Genomic DNA, 25,175 nt, shown 5'->3' with positions numbered 1-25,175 from the left:
GGTGCACGAAATCAAACCCCGGCAGAGCGATCCAGACCGGGCTGCATCTTCCGGGTAATGAGGACATACTCTAGTAATATGTGGTTGCCCTAAAAAGCCAGTTTAACAGTAAGAAGGACAGTAGTTCGCACTTATGCCCTCTGAATATTGATAGCTGTTTGTGTTGGGAGTCTCTCTGGGCAAGAGAAAAGAACACAAGACTTAGGCCAATGTACAGATTTCCTTCTGGCTCGTGACTCTGGGACCCAGGGTAGAATCTCCTGGCATTTTCACATTACGACACACTTGATTTGCCCTGCAAGGAGACAAGTTTCTTGTTTCACTTGAGTGGGCGGCAGGAGGGAGATGAATGGTAGCTGGTGTGCAGCCACTGGTAACAGTGATCGGGGAGGCACAGGTGAACGATAGCTCTGACTCATGAGGGAAGATGACAGGCTGGCAGTGAACCAGCATATGACACGGAGACGACATTATATCGTAAAGCAGTGGGTGACTTGAATCACCGAGGCTCACATACCACATTGACAGGAAAAGTAGGCTTAGAAAGAGTTGGCTTTATCAGTGAGTATTTATACTGGACCTGATATGTGTCCCCCACACTGTCTAGTAATTTTCATTGTCTCATGAGCAGGTGAAGACCCACACAACAAGTTGAAAACTAAGAGTAGTTTTTTGATGTGGTGACCCCATTGGCTGGCTACTTAAGACTTCTTAATGATGTCACAGCCAGCTTCAGATTCCGAAAGCTACGGGCATGACCTCATGTACTTCATCATCAAATTAACCTTCTTTCAGTGTGGAGCAGGAATTTGGGGTGAGGTGGAAAGGACCAGGGAAGAGATAGTCTGTGGAGCAGGTCTATGTGGCAAGCAGAGTTGCTGTTCAGTCCAACTCACTCTAAGCCAGATCCACAGCTGGTGTGACTCAGTGGGTTGCCAGTTACAGCTAAGGACCCACTATTATGGTTCTGGCAAATTAACACAGGAGCGTTTGAAGTGGGGTTGCGGGGGGATGTGTGCATGGAGAAAAGGACCTGGCATGTAACATTTGCTGGAATAACCCCAAGTCTTATCTCCCAATCCCTGGTAGTGTCACTGTGTCAGCATTAATCCGGAGGTGCCAGAGCGCACTGAAAAGCAGCACCAAGCACAGCTTAAAAGAGAGAGACAGAGAGAAGAAAACCATGAGTCAGGGGGCCTTTAGCTCCTGAGGAAGCCACGTGTAGCATGTAATGTTCCTAAGGCAGACACCGATCAGTGCCTAATTGCCTAGTGGAAAGCCATTTGCAAGCACGCTTGAGCAGCAACAAAGGTGTTTCATTATCTTTTATTGGAAATGAAGCATTGAAGATTGCACCTGCTCCCATTCTGACAGAGGCGAGTCAAGGGGCAGCAGGGCGGGGGGAAGGAGACAGATGTCCTCCCGCATCCTTGCACCCATCAGCTCAATCAATAGCATTCAGGGCCTGTATTCCTGCTCATTGGCTTGGAAGGGAAACAGCAGTGCAGGACGGGGGGAGGGGACACTGTTGATAGTACCTTTGAGCTGATTTGCTAAACCGACCGGTCGTACGCGCTCTGTGGGGAAGTGATGCTCAGCTTGCTGTCCTCCACGTGGGCTGCACGGTCCGGTTGAAAGCAAATCTGCCAGCAGAAGACCGAGACGGGCTGCAGCAGGACAACTTTAAGTGGCCATAACATCTGGGGCTGGGAGCTGGCCAAACAGTACAGGCTAAGAGGGAAATCTCACTGCTGTAGAAGTGAAAATACCCTTTTGCTTTCTTATGAAGGGTGTTACGTTAATGTGTGATGTTAAGGGGCACTAAGTAACTAGCAGTGCTGGTTGATGGATGAGCTCCAGCACAAGGACAATTCTAAGAGCAATTTCCCTACCCCCTGAGACACATTCAACTTAATTTGTCTCATTAACTGGGCCTACTAATGAAAAGTAATTTCCTTCCCCCTCCCAGCTCCCTTTTATGTAAAACCCTGGACTCCATTTTTTCCCCCACTCCATTTTCGTCTGAAGATGGGAGTTTTTCCCATGAGAGCTCATGACCTAATAAATCTGTCAGGCTATGTCTACACGAGCATTCCTCTTTTGAAAGAGGCATGCAAATGAGGGAAATAAAAATGCAAATGAGGCACATATTTAGATATCTGGCACCTCATTTGCACATTTTTTGAAAGAAGAAAAGCAGTGTAGACACAGCTCTTTTAGAAGTAATCCCCATCTTCAAAAAAAAAAACAAAAACCCTTCTTCCTATTTTTTTTTTGAAGGAAAGATTCTTTCAAAGATGGGGTTTACTTTCCAAAGAGCCACGCCTACATGGCGTTTCTTCTTTTGAAAGAAGCTCTTTCGAAAGAATATGCAAATGAGGGGCCAGATATGTAAATATGTGTCTTATTTGCATTTTCCATTTTCCCTCATTTGCATGCATCTTTCAAAAGAGGAATGTTAGTGTAGGCATAGACTAAGGGTATGTCTACACAAGCATAGGCATTTTGAAATATCAGCCGTTCCTTCAAAATAACTATCCTAGCGTCTATGGCTATCTCTGCACTAGCCCCCACCTTTCATAAGGGGGATGCTAATGAGACAGTGCCATGAATATGCAGCCCCCATTAGCTTAATGCTGGCTACGGCAATTTGAAAGTGCCACTTTTCAATCCCGCGCTTCCCACGTAGATGGGGGCCTTTCAAAAGGACCCCCCCGGTATTCAAAAGCCCCTTATTCCTAAAACCAAATTGGAATAAGGGGCTTTTGAAGACTAGGGGTCCTTTTGAAAGGCCCCCCATCTACACAGGCGGCACACAATTCGAAAGTGGCACATGCAAATCGCCGTAGCCGTCATTACACTAGTGAGGCGCTGCATATTTATGGCAGCGCCTCATTAGCATCTGCCAAAGTGGCTCATTAGCATCCCGCTTTTGAAAGGTGGGGGCTAGGGTAGGCATAGCCTATATAACACAACTGCTATTTTGAAATAGGTTCGAAGTAGCGGTTGATTTCTCAAAACTGGCAAACCTCATTCCACGAGGAATAGAGCCTATTTTGAAATAAGCCACAGTGCGTCCAATGGCTCAGTTTTAAATACACTCCCTGGCTACATCCACACTAGCCCAAATCTTCGAAATGGCCATGCAAACGGCCATTTCAAAGATTACTAATAAAGGCACTGAAATGCATATTCAGCACCCCATTAGCCTGCTGCCAGCCACGGCACTTTGAAATTGCTGCTTTTCACTCCCTTACAGGGATTTCGAAGTTCCTGGGGTCTTTTTGAAAAGGGCCCCTGTCTGGATGAGCTGCGTGGGAGTGAAAAGCGGCAATTTCAAAGAGCCACATCCAGCGGCAGGCTAATGAGGCACTGAAATATGCATTTTTAGCGCCATGTTAGTAATCTTCGAAATGGCCGTTTGCATGGCTGTTTCGAAGATTTGGGCTCGTGTAGACACGGCCCCTGTGTGTAGACAATGTATTTCAGAATAGTTAAGTGCGATTTCAAAATACATTTTTGCATGTAGCAGTGTTATTTTGAAATAGCTTATTTCGGAATAAGGCTGCTGTGTAGACACAAGGCATGAGTCATAGAATTCTAGGGCTGGAAGGGACCTCAGGAGGTCATCTAGTCCAGCCTCCTGCCTGGAGGCATATCCTAAGGTGCCATGGGACTGCTTGTTCTTTGTGAAGCTACAGAAAAAAGGTGCAGGCCACCTGTGGTCATTAAAACCCTTCCCCTTAGCGCTATAATCTAGTATTGTGCAATTACATTCTGCCTACTTAAGATTCCCCAGTAGCGCTACATGGATAAGGTACTCCGTTTCTAACCTGGTATGTGTGCTGTTACAAAATGCTGCAGAACTTCCCCCCACCCTCAAGGTGGCTGACTGCAGGGAGGGGTAACCTTGCCTTTCACCTCCTGTCTGTCAAATGCTTTGAGATCCTTTAGCACAGAAGTGTCACCTCAGTGCAGAGGGAGCCCATGGTGCTAAACTAACCTAGCCAGGATAGGACTAGATCCAGCCCCCAGTGCAAAACTTGCGTTGGTCTGGGGAGGGCTTTTAACAGCCCTATGCAGGGTATGTTTGATTGATTTAAGTGGCAGTATAAAGCAGCCCTGACTGCGAGCAGATGAAGAAACAAAGTAATAGTTGTATGGGATAGGAAACAGGAAGTGTGGGTCCAGAAGGATTTTCAGTGGAAAATGCAAGAGGCTGCATTTTACCACATCTTGGTGAGTTTCCTTTGGCTTGTGAGATGTATCCTGGTGTGGTTCAGAGACCGACAACACTATTCTCCCCTCGCCATATTTTCTGCAGTTGCTTCTTTGAGGGCAAATCAGGTGTGGCCTTTGAATAACAGCTATACTATCTGCACCCTGGACAAATGGCTCTAAATTGAGCCAGTGTGTCAGTCTACTGCTGTACAGTGTGATTTCAGGGAGCAGAGAGAGGGTACAGATGTTAATCCCTCCCAAAATTTTTTTAAAAAGGGAGACAATAGCCAATCATATTTACTCCAACTGAAACAGTGAGGCCACGGAGGATTGTTCATGAGCACAAGACAATCTCCTTTTTCTGTAATTACAAGAACCCAAGCTCAGTTTTCTGCTGCCAGAGAGGTAGCTGAGTTAGTCTGTATCTTCACAAATGGCAAGAAGTCCTGTGGCACCTTGTGGACTAACAGATACTTTGGAGCATAAGCTTTCGTGGGCAAAGACCCACCTAGTCCTATCCTGGCTAGGTTAGTTTAGCACCATGGGCTCCCTCTGCACTGAGTTGATACTTCTGTGCTAAAGGATCTCAAAGCATTTGACAGACAGGAAGTGAAAGGCAAGCTTACCCCACCCTGCAGTCAGCCACCTTTCTTAATAGTAAAGGCAGCAGAACGACAAGGAGTCCTGTGGCACCTTATGGACTAAGATATTTTGGAGCATAAGCTTTCGTGGGCAAAGACCCATCCTTGTCCACGAAAGCTTATGCTCCAAAATATCTGTTAGTCCATAAGGTGCCACAGGACTCCTTGTTGTTCTGCTGCCTTTACTATTAAGAAACCCACCTTTTTTAAAACCACACCTCACAGGAGAGGGAAGAGTACCCTGAACCCCCCCTTTCACAAGACAAGCTCTCCACTACAGGACCTAAATAAACGTATCCATTTGCTTGAGAAACGCCTTGTAACCCTTCTGCTGGAAGGAGTTGGCAGCAACCAGAGCCGGGTTCAACACCTTGGCGTTCCTTTTCATCCATCTCACACGGAACTGGCTCAAGCCTCCCCCCAGTAGCCTGGGAAATTCACACGCCCCTGGGCGCCTCAGAGGGGCAATGCTTCCCCACTCGCACACAGAGAGTGTGAGTGTCGAAAAGAACTTTTAAATAAAAGAGACAGAAAGGTCAATTAGCATAAGCTTGGGAAAATACCACACCCAGAGTTCATAACCAATCTTCAAGTAAATGTCCCAGCTCATATGCATTGAGCAATGTCCTTGGCCTCTCAGGCTCTCCAGTCCAATACTGTAACCAGCCAAACCACACACCCAACTTTCTCCGCACTCCCAGTTCAAATGCCCCACTTACAATTCGGTCCACTCCGTGCGGGCACTGATACCTCACGCTGATGCATTCCCTCATGGACCCGAGACAATGCACCTCTGTGCTGGTCCAGCATTCTGCTTGCTCCTACTGCCCATCCACCAGTCACGCTGTTCATTTGCTACTACTCCTCCCACCAGCCGGCCGGCTATCTGTACATCTGCTGTGGGTTTGGCCTGAAGCAAAACCCTGTGATTTCAGTTCACAGCATCTACCAAAGTAGAGTCTCATACAAAATACAAACGCTAGTATCCAGCTCTATTTTTTAACAGATGGGGAAGACTAGTCAAACCAGGATTATAACTGCAGAGCCAAGGCACTCAGCTAGCTAGTTCAACCCATAACCTTCCCCTTGTATCTTACAATGCTTTAAACCAGGGGAGCCCTGTGTAATCCATGTCTTATGCAGTTATGATGACTTTTCCTGTCCCCTCCCCCCCAACGACTTGGAGCATTGGTGAGATTTCACAATTCTTATGAGTGTTCACATAAATTGTGATTTTACAACAATGTGTTTACAATAGACAAAACCTCATTGCTTCCTTGTTACTCATCAGGCTTTGTTTGCAAGGTATCACATATGCACACCTTTGCATTCTCGTGCAAATTATCTCTGGGAGATACGTTCCTCCCAGCCTTCAGCAGCATTGAGTTCCTGCTGGCACATTCCTTACACCCTTATATCCCTCCTGAGCTGCAGCTAGCCAATAGACAGCACAACACACTTGTAGATGTTCAGAAGAACTCAGCATCTGCAACTGAAGCCTGATTTGCCAGATAACTCGGCTCCTGTCAGTCATCAAAACAATGGCCCAGAAACAACCCCAGCCTCAGGGCAAGGTGGATGCCTGCAGGCCTCACACTGTGATGGATTATAGCACTCACCACACAGGTGGTCCTTAAGGTTTCTGGTGCCCTACACAGCCAAACACCTGCATTCTCCAGCCTGGGAAGGGTGGGGGGAAGGCCACTCTTTGGAGCAGGGCTGTGTAGGCAGGAGTAGGGCAGGATGCTATGGGGAGAGAAGACACACTGAGGAGCACCAGCTGACTAGAGCTGCAGGCTGATGAGTAGGAGGGAAGAAATGGGGCAGAAAGACCAGAGTCTGTGGGGATTGGGTCCAGTGAGGCTGGGAAGTGGAGCAGGGGGAAGGGGAGGACTGAGGGTTTGGATTTGAAGAGGCTGGGAAGCACAACAGAAGGGCAGGAAGTAGGGGATGGAGTCCAATGGGGCTGGGAGGTAGAGCAGGGCTAGGGGCCGGGGCTGCCAGAACTGGTGCCGCCCATGGTGGCCTCAGGCATATGCAGCACAGGATGCTACTCAATTTGGAGTACGACTGGTGCCCTACACAGCTGTGAAGGCCTAAAGAGGATGCAGTTCACCCAACGGCTGGGCACTGCCCCAGCATGCTGCCTTGGGTCCTGCATGGCCGGGCCTGGACCAAAATACTGAAGAGACAAGCACATCAGGTGTTGCACTCCTCTGGAAGTCTGACCACGAGCATCGCAATTGGAGCTCAGGCATTCAGAGATCTAGGCCCAAGTCCAAAATCCTACCACCACCAAAGGCAGTTGGCATTCATGTCAAAGGAACCTTTTGCCAGAGGCCTGAGCCCCAAACGATCCTTGACAAAGCCACTGTAAGCCAGCGAATTTACTGAGGATCTGTTTTCTTCAAACCCAGCTAGTGTACGGCCTTGCAAGGAGCAGGGACTATACAACTACACTATCCCTTCAAATGTCTTAACTAGTCTGCTCAAGAGGGAGACAACTGTCAGACAATTTTCTTCAAATCTAGAAGCTTATGGACCCGTCTGTGTGATATTCTTCAAACTTTACAGTAGTCATCCTTCGTGGTTTTCAGACTAAATGTGGCACTTTTCAGTGTAAAGGAATTTTCCACAGCAAAGCTGCATGGTGTTAAAAATTGGATTTTATGACAAAAGTTGGCTGCTGCTCACAACTGTTCGGACAGGCGGTCCCCTTTACATAATACCCATATAACAAAGGTGCTCCCTTAAAGTGTTTGTAAAGCACTTTAAGTTCCTCAGAACAAGACATTATAGAAATGCTAAACTAACCAAAGTAAAACTACACCATCACATAGGCTACGTCTACACGTGCAGCCAACATCGAAACAGCTTATTTCGATGTTGCGACATCGAAATAGTCTATTTCGATGAATAACGTCTACACGTCCTCCAGGGCCAGCAACGTCGATGTTCAACTTCGACGTTGCTCAGCCCAACATCGAAATAGGCGCAGCGAGGGAACGTCTACACGTCAAAGTAGCACACATCGAAATAGGGATGCCAGGCACAGCTGCAGACAGGGTCACAGGGCGGACTCAACAGCCAGCCGCTCCCTTAAAGGGCCCCTCCCAGACACAGTTGCACTAAACAACACAAGATACACAGAGCTGACAACTGTTTGCAGACCCTGTGCCTGCAGCATAGATCCCCAGCTGCCGCAGAAGCAGCCAGAAGCCCTGGGCTAAGGGCTGCTGCCCACGGTGACCATAGAGCCCCGCAGGGGCTGGAGAGAGAGCATCTCTCAACCCCCCAGCTGATGGCCGCCATGGAGGACCCAGCAATGTCGACGTTGCGGGACGCGGATCGTCTACACTGTCCCTACTTCGACATTGAACGTCGAAGTAGGGCGCTATTCCTATCTCCTCATGACGTTAGCGACTTCGACGTCTCACCGCCTAACGTCGAAGTTAACTTCGAAATAGCGCCTGACGCGTGTAGACGCGACGGGCGCTATTTCAAAGTTGGTGCCGCTACTTCGAAGTAGCGTGCACGTGTAGACGCAGCTATAGAGTCATAATATCCTAGGACTGGAAGAAACCTCAGGAGGTCTTAGAGTCCAGACCCCTGCCTGAAGCAGGACCAACCCCAACTAAATCATCCCGGGCAGGACTTTGTCAAGCTGGGACTTAAAAACCTTTAGGGATGGAGATTCCATCATCTCTTGAGGTAACCTATTCCAGTGCTTCACCGCTCTCCTAGTGAAATAGTTTATTCCTAATATCCAACCTACACCTCCCCCTCTGTAACTTCAGACCACTGCTCCTTGTTCTGTCATCTGTCACTACTCCACCCACTTCAGAATCTCCCTTCAGGAAGTTGAAGTCTGCTATCAGATCAGCCCTTACTCTTCTCTTCTGCAAACTAAATAAGCCCAGATCCCTCAGCCTCTCCTCTTAGGTCATGTGCTCCAGCCTCTTAATCATTCTGGTTGCCCTCCACTGGACCCCCTCCAGTGCATCCACATCCTTTCTATACTGGGAGGAGCCCAAGACTGGATGCACTATTCCAGATGTGGCCCCACCAGTGCTGAATAAAGGGGAATAACGGCTTTTCTAGATCTGCTGGAAATGGTCCTCCTAATGCACCCCAATATGCCATTAGTCTTCTTGGCTACAAGGGCACACTGTTGACCCATATCCAGCCTCTGACCCATTGTAATTCCCAGGTCCTTTTCTGCTGCACTGCTACTTAGCCAGTTGATCCCCAGCTTTTAACAATACTTGGGATTCTTGTCTCCCACATGCAGGACTCTGAACTTGTCCTTGTTGAACCTCACCAGATTTCCTTTGGCACAATCCTCCAATTTGTCTAGGTCACTCCGGACCCTATCTACCTCTCCCCCAGCTTAGCGTCAACCACATAAGAGTCACAATAAAAGACCTTCCTCAATGGCATGCAGTTCACCAACAGATCTTACTTCTGAAGAGATTATTCACAATTTAGTGTAACTCTAGGATAGATCTTACCAGAAGCACTAAAAACAGCCTTCCTCCCTCCCACAGCCTTGTCTTTTAATGTAAGGTTTCTCCACTTTATCTACTTCATATTTTAGAGAGTCTGTCTGCTTGACTGTTTGATCAAGAACTGCTCCTAAACAGTAAGAACTAGGACCAACAAATTTCGCATACAGTGTCCTCTTACAACTTCAAGCAACATAAGTGTTTGGTTGTGCCAGGAAAAAGGGATGTGCCTGGAATGGGATTTTTTTTTCCCACTCAGAAAACAAATAGAACAGAGACAGAATCACCCAGTCAAGTACAGGCCTCAAAACTGATGTAACTGAGCAAATGTTGAAAAGAGACTGAACCAAGGTGATCCACCAAAACTGGGAGTGTGGTTTTTTTTTGGTAGCATGTACATTTTTCTTTTATTAAAAAAAATTGACTTAAGGACCCAAGCAATGCCCAATAAGTGTGCTAGTTCAATAAACCTCCAGGTTTCTGATATGCCAGCAAACAAAGAATTTGCTCCCATTGCTCCCCACACACAGCCCCACTGACCTGACTGCAGTTGCCCCACTAAATATAGAAGTCAAACTACACCTCTGGCATCTCAGGGTAGTCCCCTACTAGGGTGTCCCAATCTGTAAAGGTGGCAGAGTCCCTGATTCTTCCCCTCTTGGGTATTATAAGATTCCTTCCTTTGCCCTTACAGACACCAAGTGAAAACCCAACATGATGCTAGTATTATTTCACTGGGAGGGAGGTGTAGCACTGGAATGTGTTACCTAGAGATGTGATGGAATCTCCATCCCTAGAGGCTTTTAAGTTCCGGCTTGACAAACCCCTGGCTGGGATGCCTTAGTTGGGGTTGGTCCTGCTTGGGCTGGACTCGATGACCAGCCCTCTTCCTAGCCCAGGATTCTATGATTCTGTTAGCTGAGAATCCCCACCCATCCCCAAAGCCACCTCTGGCCTGATCAAGAACGTTATTTAAGGAGTACCTAGGTAACACAGAGCTGCAGGAACTTTCCACATGCAATTGGTTGATGTCCCAGTCTAAATCAAGCTCTGGCTGACTCCTGGCTTCCAAAGCAGGCTCTCTGGTGCGGAGACTGGGGCTTGGAGGCAGCCTCAGGTTCTCTGACTGGGACAGTCAGAAAATGGCTCCCTCTCCATGCAGTGGTGGAAGTTAACAAATTGCTCCACCTTCTCCTCTGGGTCTCTTACTTCAGTCATGCATCCCCATGGATGGAGCCTCCCGCATGGGTTGCCAATCATGCTCCCAAGTCACTCCAGGCCAGGGAAATGGCCTCTGTGCAGCTCCACTCCCTGGGCAAGCTACATCTGTGGAGCCCTCAAGCTGGCAGGTTCTACATACTTTGTTTAGGCTGCACCGTTTCTTTGCTACAACTGGTTTATCATGCAAACAACGTGGTGAGAACCAAATTGGTTTCCTCTGGGGGGGGGAAAAAACAACCCACACTATTTTCCCCTAGACAAGTTTTCCCCATTGGCTGAACAAGAAGTCTTGTGGCACCTTATAAGACTTCTTGTTCTCAAAGCTACAGACTAACACGGTGACCTCTCTGATACTTGTCCCCATTGGCTGGTTTTAGTCAGCAGCACGAGGCTTGCTAACCATGAGTAACCAGATGTTTGATCAGCATCCTAGCCTGGGGAAACTGGGCCTGATAAAAGGAGGAAAGAGGAGGAGGATGCTTGCATTAAGGACAGAGCAGTAACAAGCAGACGGAGAGCAGAACAGGAGCACGAACTTCAAAGGGAAGCATGAATCATTTTAACCAAGGAGTGGATATTGTTTTTTTAAGCAGTTGCTGTTGGCTTTCCTTATAATAATGCCGAGGAGACACAGCCCAATCCTTGCAAAGGGGGTGAAGTGAATCTCTTGAGGATCAGTTCGGATCATTAATACTGTGCGTTGTGCACTTCTAGAAGGTGCTGCATTTCTGTGACTCAAGGGAAATTCATAGTGCTTTACAAGAATTAGCTGCCCCTGGATAGACAAATATTGTTCATTCCAAACTGATAGCTCAGCAAACTGGGACATGGTTAGGTGACGTGCCCAAGATCATATAGTAAGACAATGTCTGAGAACCCATTAATGCAGATGCTTGTTTTGACTCATTGGAATCTCTCAGTCTGTTAAAGTTGGGCTGGAAGCTTCTCAGGGCCAGATCTGAAGAGGTACCCAATCATGTTAGGTCAGACATATGAGGAGAACATTCCCGTGGTGTATTTCAGCATCTTTCCTAGCAGGAATGCTAGAACCTGAGACCAGCAGTATTTTAAACAAATGAAAGCTAAGAGTTTCAGAGCTCAGAAAAGGATCCATTCAGGTTTGGGTTAGTTCTGATTCTGAGTGGACTAGCTCATCCATACAAGTCAGTGGAGTTACTCTGGCTTTATACCAGCACAGCCAAGAAGAGAAATCTAGCTGTGGGTCTGCAGGATGTCTTTGGGGCTATAATAGGTGCCCCCATACTCTATGTGCTGTGATAATTCCCACAGCACGTTCAAACGTGGCCTTGGTATCTCCTGCTCAGACAAGTGGTCGAAGCAGAGTAAGGAAAGGAAAGTCTGAAAGGTGTTAACTATACCATTTCCAAGCATGCTTCAGTGGCAGGATCTGGGGCTGGGGTGGGGGTGAGGAGCTTGGTAGCCCATTGTGAGCACAACTGCTCTTCTGTCCCTCCTATGCCCCACCCTCGTAAGACCTTTTAGCCAGTTACACAGCTAATTATCTGCCATTCTGTAGCTGAGAGAGGCTGTTGTGCAGTATTAGAGATTCAGTGTTACACATTCCCGGGCGTTTTGCAGGCTGCCGTAAGGTGACAATTGAGATGAGAATGAATGGGATCTCGTCCCCTTGGCAGGGGGTTCTGCACAACCTATTGCCAGTGTAGTTGATGGGAAATGTGTTTTGCCAGGATGCTGAAACAAAAGATTCATTTTAAAGTGTCCTTCAGTGGAAGAAGGCCTTTAACACACACACTCTGTGTTTTAAATGCTGCTGTTAGAAGCGGGATTAATCCTTGCGATGGGTGAAATGAAAACCTCATTTAAGTTGATGTGCAAATACACCCTTCACTTAAGAGAAGCGTGGAAGATTTTGGTGTGGCCCCTTAACTAAAGCCTAAGTTATGGCTACACAAAAGAGTCATTTCAAAATAACTTTGCTGGCATTTACACAGTGCCCCTGCTATTTCGAAATATTTTCAAAATAGCAGATGCCTTGTTTCCAAACAGGTAAACTTCATTGTACAAGGAATAGTGCCTATTTCAAAAATGGGCTGTGTAGACAGGAAATAGAGCCATTTTGAAATAAGCCATAGTGTGGCCAATCGCTCTATTTCAAAATAGGCTCTATTGCGTGTAGACACTATTTCAGAATAAGGTTTGTTTATTCCAGGGCTTCCCTGTAGTGTAGACACATTATTCTAGAATATCTCATTTTGGAATAATAACTCCAGAATAAGCTACTCTGGAAAAGCTTTGCTTTGTAGACATACCCTAAGGCTATGGTTACGCTACAGTGCTCTGTCAACAGAAGTCACTGTCGGAAGACGTTTCCCAACAAGGCTTCTGTTGACAGAGTGCGGGCACACACTCAAAGCAGATCGAAACAGCGCTCTGCTCTGTCGTCAGAGACACCAAACTGCCCAGCTGCTCTCACAACAAACCAGGCACCTGGAAGCACAGCAGACAGGGCTGCCCATTGTTCTAGATGCCTGTCTGTCGAGAGAAAACCCCCCCAGAGTGTCCACACAGCTTATTTTGTCGACATAATCTGTTGACAGCGGCGTTATGCCTCATGGCTGAGAGGCAGAATACTGCTGGCAAAAGTGTTGCATTTTGTCGACAAAACCCATTTTGTGTGTGCATGCTCCACGCATTTTGTTGACAAAACTGGGGTTTTGTTGGAAAAACTCACTCGTATAACCATAGCCTAAGAGAACTCACCCAAGACATCTTGGCCTGAGTAGGCAGAAGGGTTTTGCTGAGTATTAGTTGTAGGCTGGTGTGTTTAGACAGAACACACCGATACTGAGAACAGACAGACCAAAGAAAGAAAGGCAGAGAAATAAAAAGCAAGAAAGCCCAGCAGTAGTTTATAAGCACAATGTGACCCTGGAAAAACTCTGAGGGTGCACCTGTGGCTCTCTTGTCCAGAAAGCCTGGGGATGGTAAGCTTTTTGTTCTTGGTTCCTCCTGCATTTTGGGAAGCAAGACTTTGTGCATTCCTTGTAAATAAACAAGAGAGATTGCATCAAAGCTATATACCAGACTCCATCAACTTCTGCTTCAGCTTAGAACAATGCCTTGGCCTCTGGTGAATAAAGGGCACAAGTGTGAATCAGGATAGGGGCTGCGGGGGTAAACAGATCCCCATCTAAGGGCAAAGCTCTGAAAACTAGGACTCTCCCGATAAAATCAGGACATCTGGTCACCCTACTATGACCCCCAAAGGTAACTAGCTGCTCAGGTCAGAAAAGCAACACCTCCCCAGCTAGAAGGGTGAAGCCATGCTATTGGCATCCAGTGTGCAGAGCTGCCCATGTACCAAAAAGACAGCTCTGCCTGCAGGACAAAAAGTCAGCATAATTACTTGCTTTAATTAGTCCCTCATCTATGTGGCTGTTTTCCAACATCTCGGGATTCTTGGTTACCTGGCTGCTGAGCAGAGTCCTAGCAAGACTGACATGGGCACGGTCTTTGCTGGCTCCGTAGAATGGTCTACAGCTATTAAATTGTCAAGTAGCAAACTGCTGGGTTGGGAAACCCATGTTGGTAAGCAATTGTTCATGTGATGGACTGGTCCCTGAGGGCTTATGTGGGGCTTGAAAGAGAGCACAGGCCTTGTACTGGTGTTCTGTGGGTTGCTTCCACTCATTGGAGAAATGGCTGAATGACTGACTGAAAGCCCCCTGATCTTTATGCCTCACTGCAGGTCTGCATCATGGAATGTGAAGGGAAGGCCTTTTCCAGTGCCACCTGGGAGCGCTGCACCAAAGTGGCTGGGAAGTCGTCCGTACAGGTGAGTGCGGACAGCCTGGAAGAAGATTCCTACCAGCCCTTGGAAATGGAAGATGGTGGCTTGTTCCGAAGCAGCCGGAGACACCTCAATGACCTCACCAAATTGATGGATCTTAGCAAAGTGGAAGCTGAGAAGAGAGTTTCCAAGGTGAGCAGCCTGATCCGCCAGCAGGAGGTGGAAGAGGGTGTCAGCCAAGGGAGCAAGACACCTCTAGGTGACTTCCAAGAGCAGCCCAAGGATATTTCCAAGCGGCTTGGAGGCTTCCTCAAAGCCAAGTACAGTTACAGGCAGGTGCTGGAGCCCACTGTGCAGGGGGTGCAGAAGCGGTATGGGGGCTTCATCGGGGTCAGGAAGTCAGCCCGGAAGTGGAACAACCAGAAGAGGTTTAGCGAGTTCCTAAAGCAGTACTTGGGCATGTCACCGCGCTCCAGTGAATACGACGGCTTAACCAACGACCTGAATGAACAGAACGAGATCTAACCGGAAACTGTTTCCATTCATTGACATGTAGCGAATCGGTTTAGGTCTGCGATGGCCAAAGAAGTCAACCCCTTCCCTGATCCCAAAGAGCCTATGCTAGGAACGGCTCACCAGACACCACTGGATTCATTGCTGCTCAGAGTCAAGGGAGAAATTACCTCCCTGTGGCTTTTCGCAACCATCCAACACGTTTATGAATTCCTTTTGCATGGCACTTTTGAAGACAAACACAAGCCAACTGTCCCTGCCTTGAGCTTATGGTCTGGGCTGACTAGAACGGGAACTCACTTTTGAGAGACGAGAGAATCAGTCAGTTTTCTTTTTTCACATCCCAAAAAGCTTTCCAAATATTTTGGTCGCTTCTGCTTGGGGAGATGTCCGCAGTTAGCCCATGCCAGCTTACTCTGGGCTCCTGGAGACTACCTAAGGAGCTGTTGAACTGCTGCTTAATTATTTAATTGCAGCTTGAGTTCTGAGACCGTCCCACCTCACAAGGTCTGAAGGCCTGAGCTTGGATTACCTTGCTGCAATTAAACAACTAATTAGCTGGAGCTCTGCAAGCCTGAGCCAGCTGGCACAGGCCCATGGCAGGTATTTAATTGCAGCCTAGACTTACTCTAAGTCACAGGGCTTCATGGGCAACTCAAAGCTCCACACACCAGAGAATTCATGGACGAGGCCACAGGGCAGGTGACCGACACCCATCTCCCACCTAGGCAGTCCTGCTCCATAGCAGCCAAGGGCCCATCCCTCACTACCTGGAACCAGCCTGCCCCAGAGGGTACAATTTCCAGCCGGAGAAGACAGTCAGTGGATAGACCAGCCATATGGATCTCTGCTTCTTCAACTTCAGCTTTTAAAGTGTGGTCCTTCCCCACTTACCACCCAGGCTGCTCTTCCAGCTCCAAAGGGGGAACTTGGTTTATCTTAAATGCATTTTCTTCAGGTTAAAGGCGCTGGATTAACACTGCTGGAGATAATTATCTGCAAACCAAGCACACCACGGGCCAGCAAGAGTGCAAGTGTGATGGCACCACACCTTACATTGAATCAGGGACCTCCTGACCTTGACAGCTACCTGTTTGAACCAGAGTCTGTAGCTCCAGCTGTAGTAGACTCATTGCCTGCAGCACGGAGAGGGACCTGTGCCGTACATTCGCAGTGGTTACAGATGCCTCACCGACACGCTGCCCCACCAGGATGTGTGAGCCGTGTGCTGGGGGCGGAGAAGGGAGTCTCTTCCCGATGCCCATTCAATTCCTTGAACTCTCTTCTGAGACTGAGCCCACCCCAGGAGTCTCCAGGTGCATTTCAGCTATAACCTTGGCAGAGGACCCCGTGAGGACATGCTCACCCCGCTGGGCCAGGTTCAGCATGAATAAAGCGTAATGTAGCTGGGACCTCCTTGCGTCCCCAAATCAGGTTAACACCCTGGACTGGTCAAGGGTTTAGTCCAGTGACAGGGAGATGGTGACTACAGCTGTCATCTGCGTTGTAACCACAGTCCCCCAGCTGGGTTGTAGCTGTAATTTAGACCCTTCTGCTCCGTCAGGGAGCCAGAGCGCTCCTTTCCTCTCTGCATGAGTTCACTTGGCTCACTACCCTCCTGCCTCAATCCAGCTGGCCACCACCCGTTGCGCAGGTCTACACTAGGCAGCAACGTCAACCTAAGGCACACGACTCCAGCTACATTAATTTCATCGCTGGCATCAACATACTTTAAGTCAAGTTGTTGCAAAGTCTCTGCTGCAGGCAGGGGAGGGGTTGATGGGAGAAAGTCTCCCGTCGACTGTCCTTATGCTTCTTGTTCTGATGGCGTACATGAGAGAGCAATCAGCAGTCGATTTAGTGGGTCTTTACTAGATCACTAAATCGACCCTGGGGAAATCGATTTCCACAGTATGGATCTTGCCATAAGCATAGACCCGCCCTAAGTCTTTGGGTTTAGCTAGAAGCTGCAGCATCACTTAGCAGCTGTACTTCCATGCTCCCAGCTGGAGAAGAAAAAGAACTCCGGTTCTGTGAGCTAGGAGGATTACTCTGGGGTCAGAGGTTTGATGATGTACCTGTACCACTTTCAGGAGAAATAGTCACTGTGAAGCTGCACAGGGTTTCAGAGCAAAAAGGGGGTCTTCTCCTTGCTGGCAGAGGAAGAGCCATGGTAGGACAGAGGGAGGGAACAGTTCACTTTAGAGCCTCCAGAATACTACACTGTCACGAAACAGAGGAGAGCTCATATATTTACCAGGAACAGAAGCACCAATAGCTGGCAGCCTTGGCTGAGACCAAGGGCTGATTGGCCAATGGCAAATAAGCTCTACCACCAGAAGTGTCCCTCTGGGACAAGATCGGGGCAATTTGGGAATGGGTAAGATGTGTGCACAAAGGGCGGACATGGCTATTTCAGTACTGTACCAGCTCAGGTTAAAGGGGACTACAGCCTCCAGGACTGAGGATCCAGCATGACCTTCATTATTAAAAGGGCAGCGAACAAAGAAACTGGAGTGTTCCCTTCACCATGTTTAGACACAGACTCATTTGTGGGACCATTGCTTCAGTTTGTCCTTAGAAAAGTCCTTTGGCAAAAATATCTCATGTGCACCAATAAAGCCTCCAACTCATCGTGGTGGATCCCAAAGCACTTCAGACTCCTAACCATTCAGGACTCCCTTTGCCTACTACTGCAGTGCAGCCACCTCTGCTGTGGGACACGGTGGCTGTTTAACATTACGGTTTCACTGGTAGAAGTGGTTAAACACAGAGGCTATGTCTACACTAGCGGCTTTTGTCAATAAAACTTGGAGCAGCTACACACAAAACGTGTTTTGTCGACAGAGACTGTCGACAAAAAACGCTGTGTAGATGCTCTGGAGGGCCCTTTTGTCTACAGAGCAGATCAAACAAAAACCATCGCTCTGCTTTTAGGTGTAGACATGATCTGTCACCAGAAGTTTTGTCAGAACATCTCTTCTGACAGTAACTTCTATAGACAGATGCTTCTAGTATAGACATAGCCAGAGTGTAAAGAAGAATACATCCATGTGCATTTGGATTGCGTAGTTACTGGAGCAAAGGACTATGGATAGTACAACTTGGGGAGAACAGATTTTACATCTGATTGGTCACTGAAAAGCCCAAATGAGATCTGAGTGGGTCTGAAATTTCACTTGGAAATTTTCTCACTCCAATGAAAAAAATAACACGAACTATGTTATAATAGCAATAGGCCTCCAAGTGGTAATACTAGGTAAATTTACGTCTATACTGCCATGGAAGATCAACCCATGTAGACATAGCCTAAGGATGTTTAAAAGATTACTCCTGTTGTATGGCCTCTGTGTCTCTAAGTACATGTCTACACTAGGCATAGCAGTCGACCACTGATATGCAATTTTAGCTATGCCAATTGCATCGCTAAAAATCAGCTTAGCAGTCCATCACTATGGCTGTCTACACAGAAGAAGGCCCATGGGAGTGTTTCTCCCATTGACCTTCCTCAATTCTTGCCACTCGCAAGGAGTTCCAGACTTTGACCCTGGAATGTGCCATTTCACACATGCATGAAACAAAACCCCAGAAGATTGACCCTAAGTGGGTCAATCTTCCACTGCAATATAGACTTTGGCTAAAACATGCTGTCCTGTTCCCAGCTCCACTACTGACTCAGTACAATACCATAGGCAATCACCTCCCCTCTTTGTGCCTCAGTTTCCCCATCTGTATAATGGGGTAATGAGAATACTTGCCCCCTGCCTACTCTGGTGAGGGCACTGAGTTCCTCAGAGAAAAGGGGTCATTACAACGCAAAGTCCTGTCACCTCCCTATCAGAGTACAGATGGGTGGGGTCATGAGTCCTTAGCCTGTGCACAACATGCCTTAGGGGCACATGACCAGGATTCACCACCAAATTCGGTCTGCAGATTGGACTATTGGCTTCCCTGGCATGAGCTGGGTACTGATGGGGTGTGCAAAGGGATCTATGGGCTCCTTCCCCCCTCCCCCCAACTGGAGTCATTTACTCAACCAGCCATGAATTGCCAGGAAATGCCTAGCTAGGGGAACAATATTGCTATTAGAAACTATGAAGAGATAAGAGCATAAAGCGAAACCTAAGGGCTGCATTCAGCTTCCTTTGCAGATGTTAAATAATGCCTTACTGTATTAGTGGGCCCACATATAGAGTACATTGCCCTTAGTCATACAAAGTAGCATCAGAATTTGGTTGTGCTATAACAACTTTAAGGCCATGCACTTCCCCAGCGTCTTCCACTGGGTGGGGCCACAAAATACTTATATTTTGATTGAATTAAGCTCACTCTTGGGTTCATCAGTCCCATTTTACAGACAGGAAAACTGAGGTACAGAGTGGTCACATGACTTTAGCAAGCTGCTTCAGGAAGCCCAGAAGAATGCTGGGACCAGAACCCAGATGTGCCAACTCCTACTCCCCTTCATAAGTTGCCAGGTACTTCTCCTTCCATCCTGGTTGAGAGTTGAACTGTTAGCTGCCATGAACACAGAGAACCATTTATAGTTCAATGCCAGTAAGGTAGACAAAGGTTCTCAGAGTCTGCACCAGCCTTTTAACGGCTGGTACAGGAAGCAGCATGAGAACAAAGTTTTCTGGTGAGCATTCTGTGAGGTTTTATAATCACGCTGGGGTTGACTTCTTTGCTCAGTGATACAGCTGGTGTCTGTGTTTCCATTCTCTCTTTCCCATGGCATGTATCTCGTCTTAGCTACTGTCTCAGTGCCGTCACATAAGAGGGTGTATTTTTGTAACTCCCAGGATGACAACCAGAGCCGCGCCTGCCGCGCCGCCCTACCTGCCTAACTCGCAGACGAAAGCATGACCAATAAAACAGCGAGCCTGGGGCTTACCTGCATCACTGCCGTTACTGTTTGTAAAAAGAGCCAGTTCTTTTTAATTGTTTCATACAACTATTTCTCCATTAAACTTGTACATAGCAAAAATGATCAATAAATTAGTTTACTATTTCTACTGTATCATTGTGATCCGCACAATCACTGGGTCGGCTTTCCGACCACAAACCTCCACAAAATACCTCCTCCGCTGTAAAAGCCCCAGATGGACAGGATGGCCAACCCCAAACAGATAAAAAAAAAATTAAAAAATAAAATAAAAAAAAAACCACCCGTCAGACCTCAGCAAAATTCTGAGACTGATTTTAAAATCGATTGTTTTTTAAACAAAATAAGACATTGGGAGGATGTGCCTCAGTGCTTTTAAAGTGCACTTGGGGTTGGGATTCGAAGCTTTTCTCTACAGACACAAGGGTAGAAGTTTACTTTTTTAAAATGAAGACTCACATCACCACTGGACTGCAGGATCGGGGACGATGTGAAACTTATTGCTAGACTCACAAACTTGTGAGAGATGTTTGTTAGCCTGCTAAGCTTTCTGCCTTCCATATCTGCAGGATGCCGAGATCAGGAGCAGGGGTCAGTTCCATCCAACTCTGGTCTGGCTTCTGGGGAGGGAACAGGTACAGACCTGTGTGGATACAAAATTTGTATCTGCAAAAATGAGCCATGGATATCTGCAACTTGGCGAGATTCTACACACAAAGTTTGTATGCACGTCCGTATCTGCAAAAATAAGCTGCAGATAGCTGCGGCCACCAATGCAGCTATAAAACAGATATCCACAGTTTTGCAGGGGTCTAGAGATTGAGGAAAACTCTTTCTGGACCCCACTCTGGTCCCGCCTCTGGAGGAGGGGCAGAGGATCGTAACACAAGGAGCATCACCGCTTGCTGGTCTCACAAGGAGAGACAAGGCCAAGTCTTTCCAGAACTGTGCAATGCCAACAAATCATTTGTGCCCCAGACCTGTGACTACATACAATGAGGCCATAGTACATCTAATCCACAGCCAGCTAGGACTTCACAGTAGTATCTGCGCTGTAGGCCATGGCTGCTCGCAATGTCACAGAGACAGCAATATAGCACTAGAAATATAGTACAGGCTTTATTCTCCAGCATCCTCAGGTAACCAGGGTTGCCCAACAATAAAAGGTGCCAGATATTCAAGCATGGGCTGCTAGCCCATCTCTGCTGGCCCTGGCCAGGCTGGGCAACCAGCCACACAGCTGGTAGTCCACACTGAGCATGATGGTTAACAGCATGTGCCAGTTATCTGAGTGCCGGATAACATGGCTTTTACTGAATATACTTCGACAGATGTATCTCCACTCACACTCGGCTGCCTGTTCTCTCTCCCCCACACAAATTTCCCTTCTTTATTCTTTTGGGCCCAGGGAGGATACACACTTGGCTCCTGAGAAATCTCTCTGCTACAAAAGATAGGCAGCGCAAAACAAAATTAATGGATTAAAAAAAACAAAACTAGTTTGCGCCACCAAGACTCATCTCCAGCATTTATTAGAAATTGCCTCCTCCAGGCTGAGCTCTGAGATAACAATAAGCAGCAGACCCAATTGTGCCTCTGACTCCATCCTGCCTTGGAGCTTTCCCTCATCTCATGGTAATTTGTTTCATTAGATACTGGAAATTTTTAATCTACTCAAGGATACCGATATGCACTCTGCCCCCATCATGAGGGGCACTCCTGTTTGAATGGAAACCTTGGAGTATATACACAGGTTTCTCATGAATTTCACCAGCTGGGTCATTGGGAATATCACAAGCGGGTGCATCCTTCTCAAAGAAAAGGCACTATGATGATGAACTGGGACTCGTGCCCAAAGCAGGCGGACACCCAGGACTGAGTGAGGGGGCAAGTGATGGGGTGAGCAGAAAGGAGTTTGGTGTGGCTAAGAGTCCCTGCATGATTATCTTAGCTTTAACTTGAACGCCTGTGTCTCATTTGGAGAGAAGAGACACAATGTTGTCTGAAGCCCATAGCAGTGAAATGCAGCCACCTTTGGGTGGAACATGGCAGACGGGCTGAGCCAGGGATACTTCTCACAAGTTACAGAGAAACAGTTTAAGCAGGGCAGAAGATTTGTTACTGAAATTTTAAATACAAGAAAAAAAAACACTCATGATGAATTAAATTATCCATCTGAAACTAAGTTTAAGATAACAGTCAGCAAGTGCATCAACAATACATACAACAACAGAAAATATTCCCTGCAAGGGTAGGGAGTTCAAGAAACACTGGTGACAACCAATTTCCAGTTAGAGGTACTGGAGGAGGCTGCATTGGGCCACCAGAGCCCACATACCTACACTACCCTCCCACCACAACCCAGCTGTGGGCATCCCCCCAGCCCAAAGACCCACACCTCCCTCCCTAGATAGCCCAGACGCCAGCATCCATAGCCCTCTTCCCCCAGATCCCAGTTGCAGGGTATCCCACGTAGCCCAGACACCCACACCGTCCCCCCAGTCCCATGTGGGATTTTTTTAAAAAGTGAAAATTATGGTCTATAGATGACCGTGTGAGATTGAGAAAGTTCACACTGGGAACTTAAACCCTACCTCCCAGAGATCCACAAGAACACATGAACAGTCATTTCCCTGCCTGGGTCATTGGGTTTATACTGAGTACAGTAGTCAGAGTAACGAACATCAGCCATTTTTACAGTCATGTGCGAGGAAACTGAGACGTCAAAGCAGGACCCATCTCTGATATGTGTGCTAGAGGAAGTTACAGATGCCTTGGCCCTGTTTGGAAACAGTAGGAAAAGACCTTGTCCCAGCTAATCTATACTCTCAGCAAAACAGCAGCCAACACCCAGAGCCACACCTGAGCTACTGAGGAGCGCAGGAAGTCTGATGCATTTTCCTCCAACAGTCATGGCACAGCAAGTGTCTACCTCATTGCTTTGTTAAGTGCCTAAAGTATGAAAGGCAATAGGTAATAAAACCCATATTCTAGCAGAACAGTAAGAATGGCTTTGACTTACAGGCTTCCTTGTAATTTAGTGGCCCAGAGCAATCAGCTGTCTTGGCGTGAGACTTGTCTCTCTGGAAATGCCACATACTTGCCTATTTTTTTGTGAAGAAGGAAGGCTGGTCATGTGATTAAGGAGTCATATCCCAGATCTACTGCCAAGAATTTCCTAATCAACTTTGGGAAAGTCAATCACCATTTTGTCAGCTTAGCAGCCCCGTCTGTAAAACACTGATCACATCTTCCTGCTTCAATCTGCCACAAGCCAAGAGGCCCATCAGCTGTGAAAGCCAGGGAAACAGTGGGGTTCCCATCCCCTTCTTCTGCACTGAGCTTCTTCTCTGCTTCCTTACCTAGCCTTAACCCTTGCTGCAATCCCAACAAAAGCCTCTTCACCCAAGGCCTTAGGGCAGATCTAAGATGGGTCTATAGACATACAATGGGATGGGATTTTGAAGGGACCCACATCCTCCTAAAGCCCACAGGGATTGTGGGACCCTGGCAAACCTCATTAACTTTGCCAAGAGGATGATGTAATTGTCCGAGTACAGCCCTATTCCAGTTGGAGGCCCTGTGGCCAGCAGAAGATGGGCTCCCCTCCTAATGAATGTAGGAAATATTCACTAGTGGGGTTCCCACCCTTCCAAACACAGTAAGCCACAAGGAAGAGAGGGGAAGTCCCTAAGCCCAAACTTCCATCATTCACCAGTAGAGGTTGAATCTCTCTCATCCAGAACCCCTCAGAACTCCAAACCTGACTGGAGCCTGGACGAGAGAATTTGCCAGACCACAGGAGGTCAATATTGTCTAGCAGCATTACCAACACTTCCACTGCTCTGTGGACTCTTAGAAGGCATTTGGTGGTAAATTACAGCTAAATAACAGCACAGAACACAGAGCCAGGACTGAGGGCTGGAAAAAAACTTTATGGGACCACAGGAAACATGGCCACACCTATAAGTGATCATCTGGCTAATTAAAATCATGCCAGATTACAGATGTTGCTGGAGGAGAGAGTTCCGGATTAGAGGGGTTTAACCTGTACCAAGTTATGCCTGTAATAGAAACTACAGAGAGCTCTGCACCAGGGGTTCTCAAACTTAATTGCATTACAACCCCCTTCCAACAAGAAAAATAACTGCATGACTCCAGGAAGTGGGGGAGCAGAATGAAACCTGAGTCTTCCCGAGCCACTCCATCCTGGATGAGAAGCCAAACCCAGAGCCACACTGCCCAAGTTGGAAATGCTCAGACTTTGGCCCTGGGTGATAGGGTTTAGATTTCAGGCAGACGAATCCAGCCCTGGTCTCCCCATTAAAAGAGGGTGATGACCCACTGCAGGGTTCCAACCTACAGTCTGAGAACCACTGCGGTACACAAACTGTTAAACTGAAGGTCAGGCTGCAGGCGCTTACCGCTGCTTATCACTCGAGTGTTAGACACCCAGGCAATGTACAGATAAACGACCCAACTCACCTTAATGCTGCCCTTACGTAAAACAAGGGCCGGCTATTGTTCCATGGCCATCCATGTCATTAACAGCATCTCTTACAGTTAGGGCCAAATTCACAGCCCTCGGATTTGAGAAGTGGTAAAATTTCATGTTTTCAGCTGAAGTTTCGTGGTGGTGTAACAGTGGGTCCCAACCCAAAAGTAGAGGGAGGGTCACAAACCTGCTGTAGGGGGGTTATGAGATTGCCACCCTCACTTCTGTGTGACCTTCAGAGCTGGACTCAGAGGGCAGTGACTACAGAGTTTCTAAGAGGAAGAGCTGGAGCGGGCCTGGGCCCTGACCCCTCCCACCACCAGAGCAGTTTGCAGGGGCAAGACAGGCCCTCTCTTTCCCCTGTCCATTCAAAGGTTGAAAGCGCCCCCCCGTCAATGGAGCATTGAAATCTCGTGTCTCAGTGTTCCTAGCACAGAGAAGGATCCATAACACCTTTTTCCACAGTCGTGAAATGGGTAGGGCCCTACTTACAATGGCAGGCCTGACAAGTGTGAGAATAGTGAAACCAAAACAGACACAAATCTCATAGAGCTGGAAGGGCCCTTCAGAGGTCATTGAGTCTAGTCCCAGTCCCCCACACTCAGAGCAAGACCTATTTCTACTCCTGGCAGGTTTTTTTTTTTTTAAATCTCTTTGTCCCAGGTCCTTAAAGGGCCCCCTCAAGGATTGAGCTCATAACCCTGCATATACAAGGTCAACACTCTATCCCTCCCACCTAGATAAGACCAATTCAGAACAAAAGGGTTAGAAGTAATAGTAAACAATGCATTAGAAATACTGAAATCATTTAGATGCTGTGATAGAGATGTGGTAACCCTAGTCTGATGGGATAGTCAAGAAGGACAAAGAGGATAACAAATACATCCCCATTCCTCCTTGAGTTTTCCTCTCTTTCTGTCCT

At 47.5% G+C, this 25,175-nt stretch overlaps 1 protein-coding gene across 1 annotated transcript in view; it reads left to right on the top strand.

The window, feature by feature from the left end:
- The window catches only part of PNOC (prepronociceptin), a 31,171-nt gene extending 16,286 nt beyond the window's left edge, over positions 1–14,885 (top strand). Inside the window, exon 2 of the mRNA XM_074989035.1 lies at positions 14,319–14,885. Within this exon, the coding sequence (XP_074845136.1) occupies positions 14,319–14,885 (567 nt within the window). The remainder of the gene's footprint in view (positions 1–14,318) is intronic.
- Positions 14,886–25,175: the final 10,290 nt, after the last annotated feature.

The sequence above is a fragment of the Carettochelys insculpta genome, chromosome 3, assembly GCF_033958435.1.
Source record: "Carettochelys insculpta isolate YL-2023 chromosome 3, ASM3395843v1, whole genome shotgun sequence".
Classification (NCBI taxonomy): Eukaryota; Metazoa; Chordata; order Testudines; family Carettochelyidae; genus Carettochelys; species Carettochelys insculpta.
This window is presented reverse-complemented; position numbering and strand designations above follow the sequence as displayed.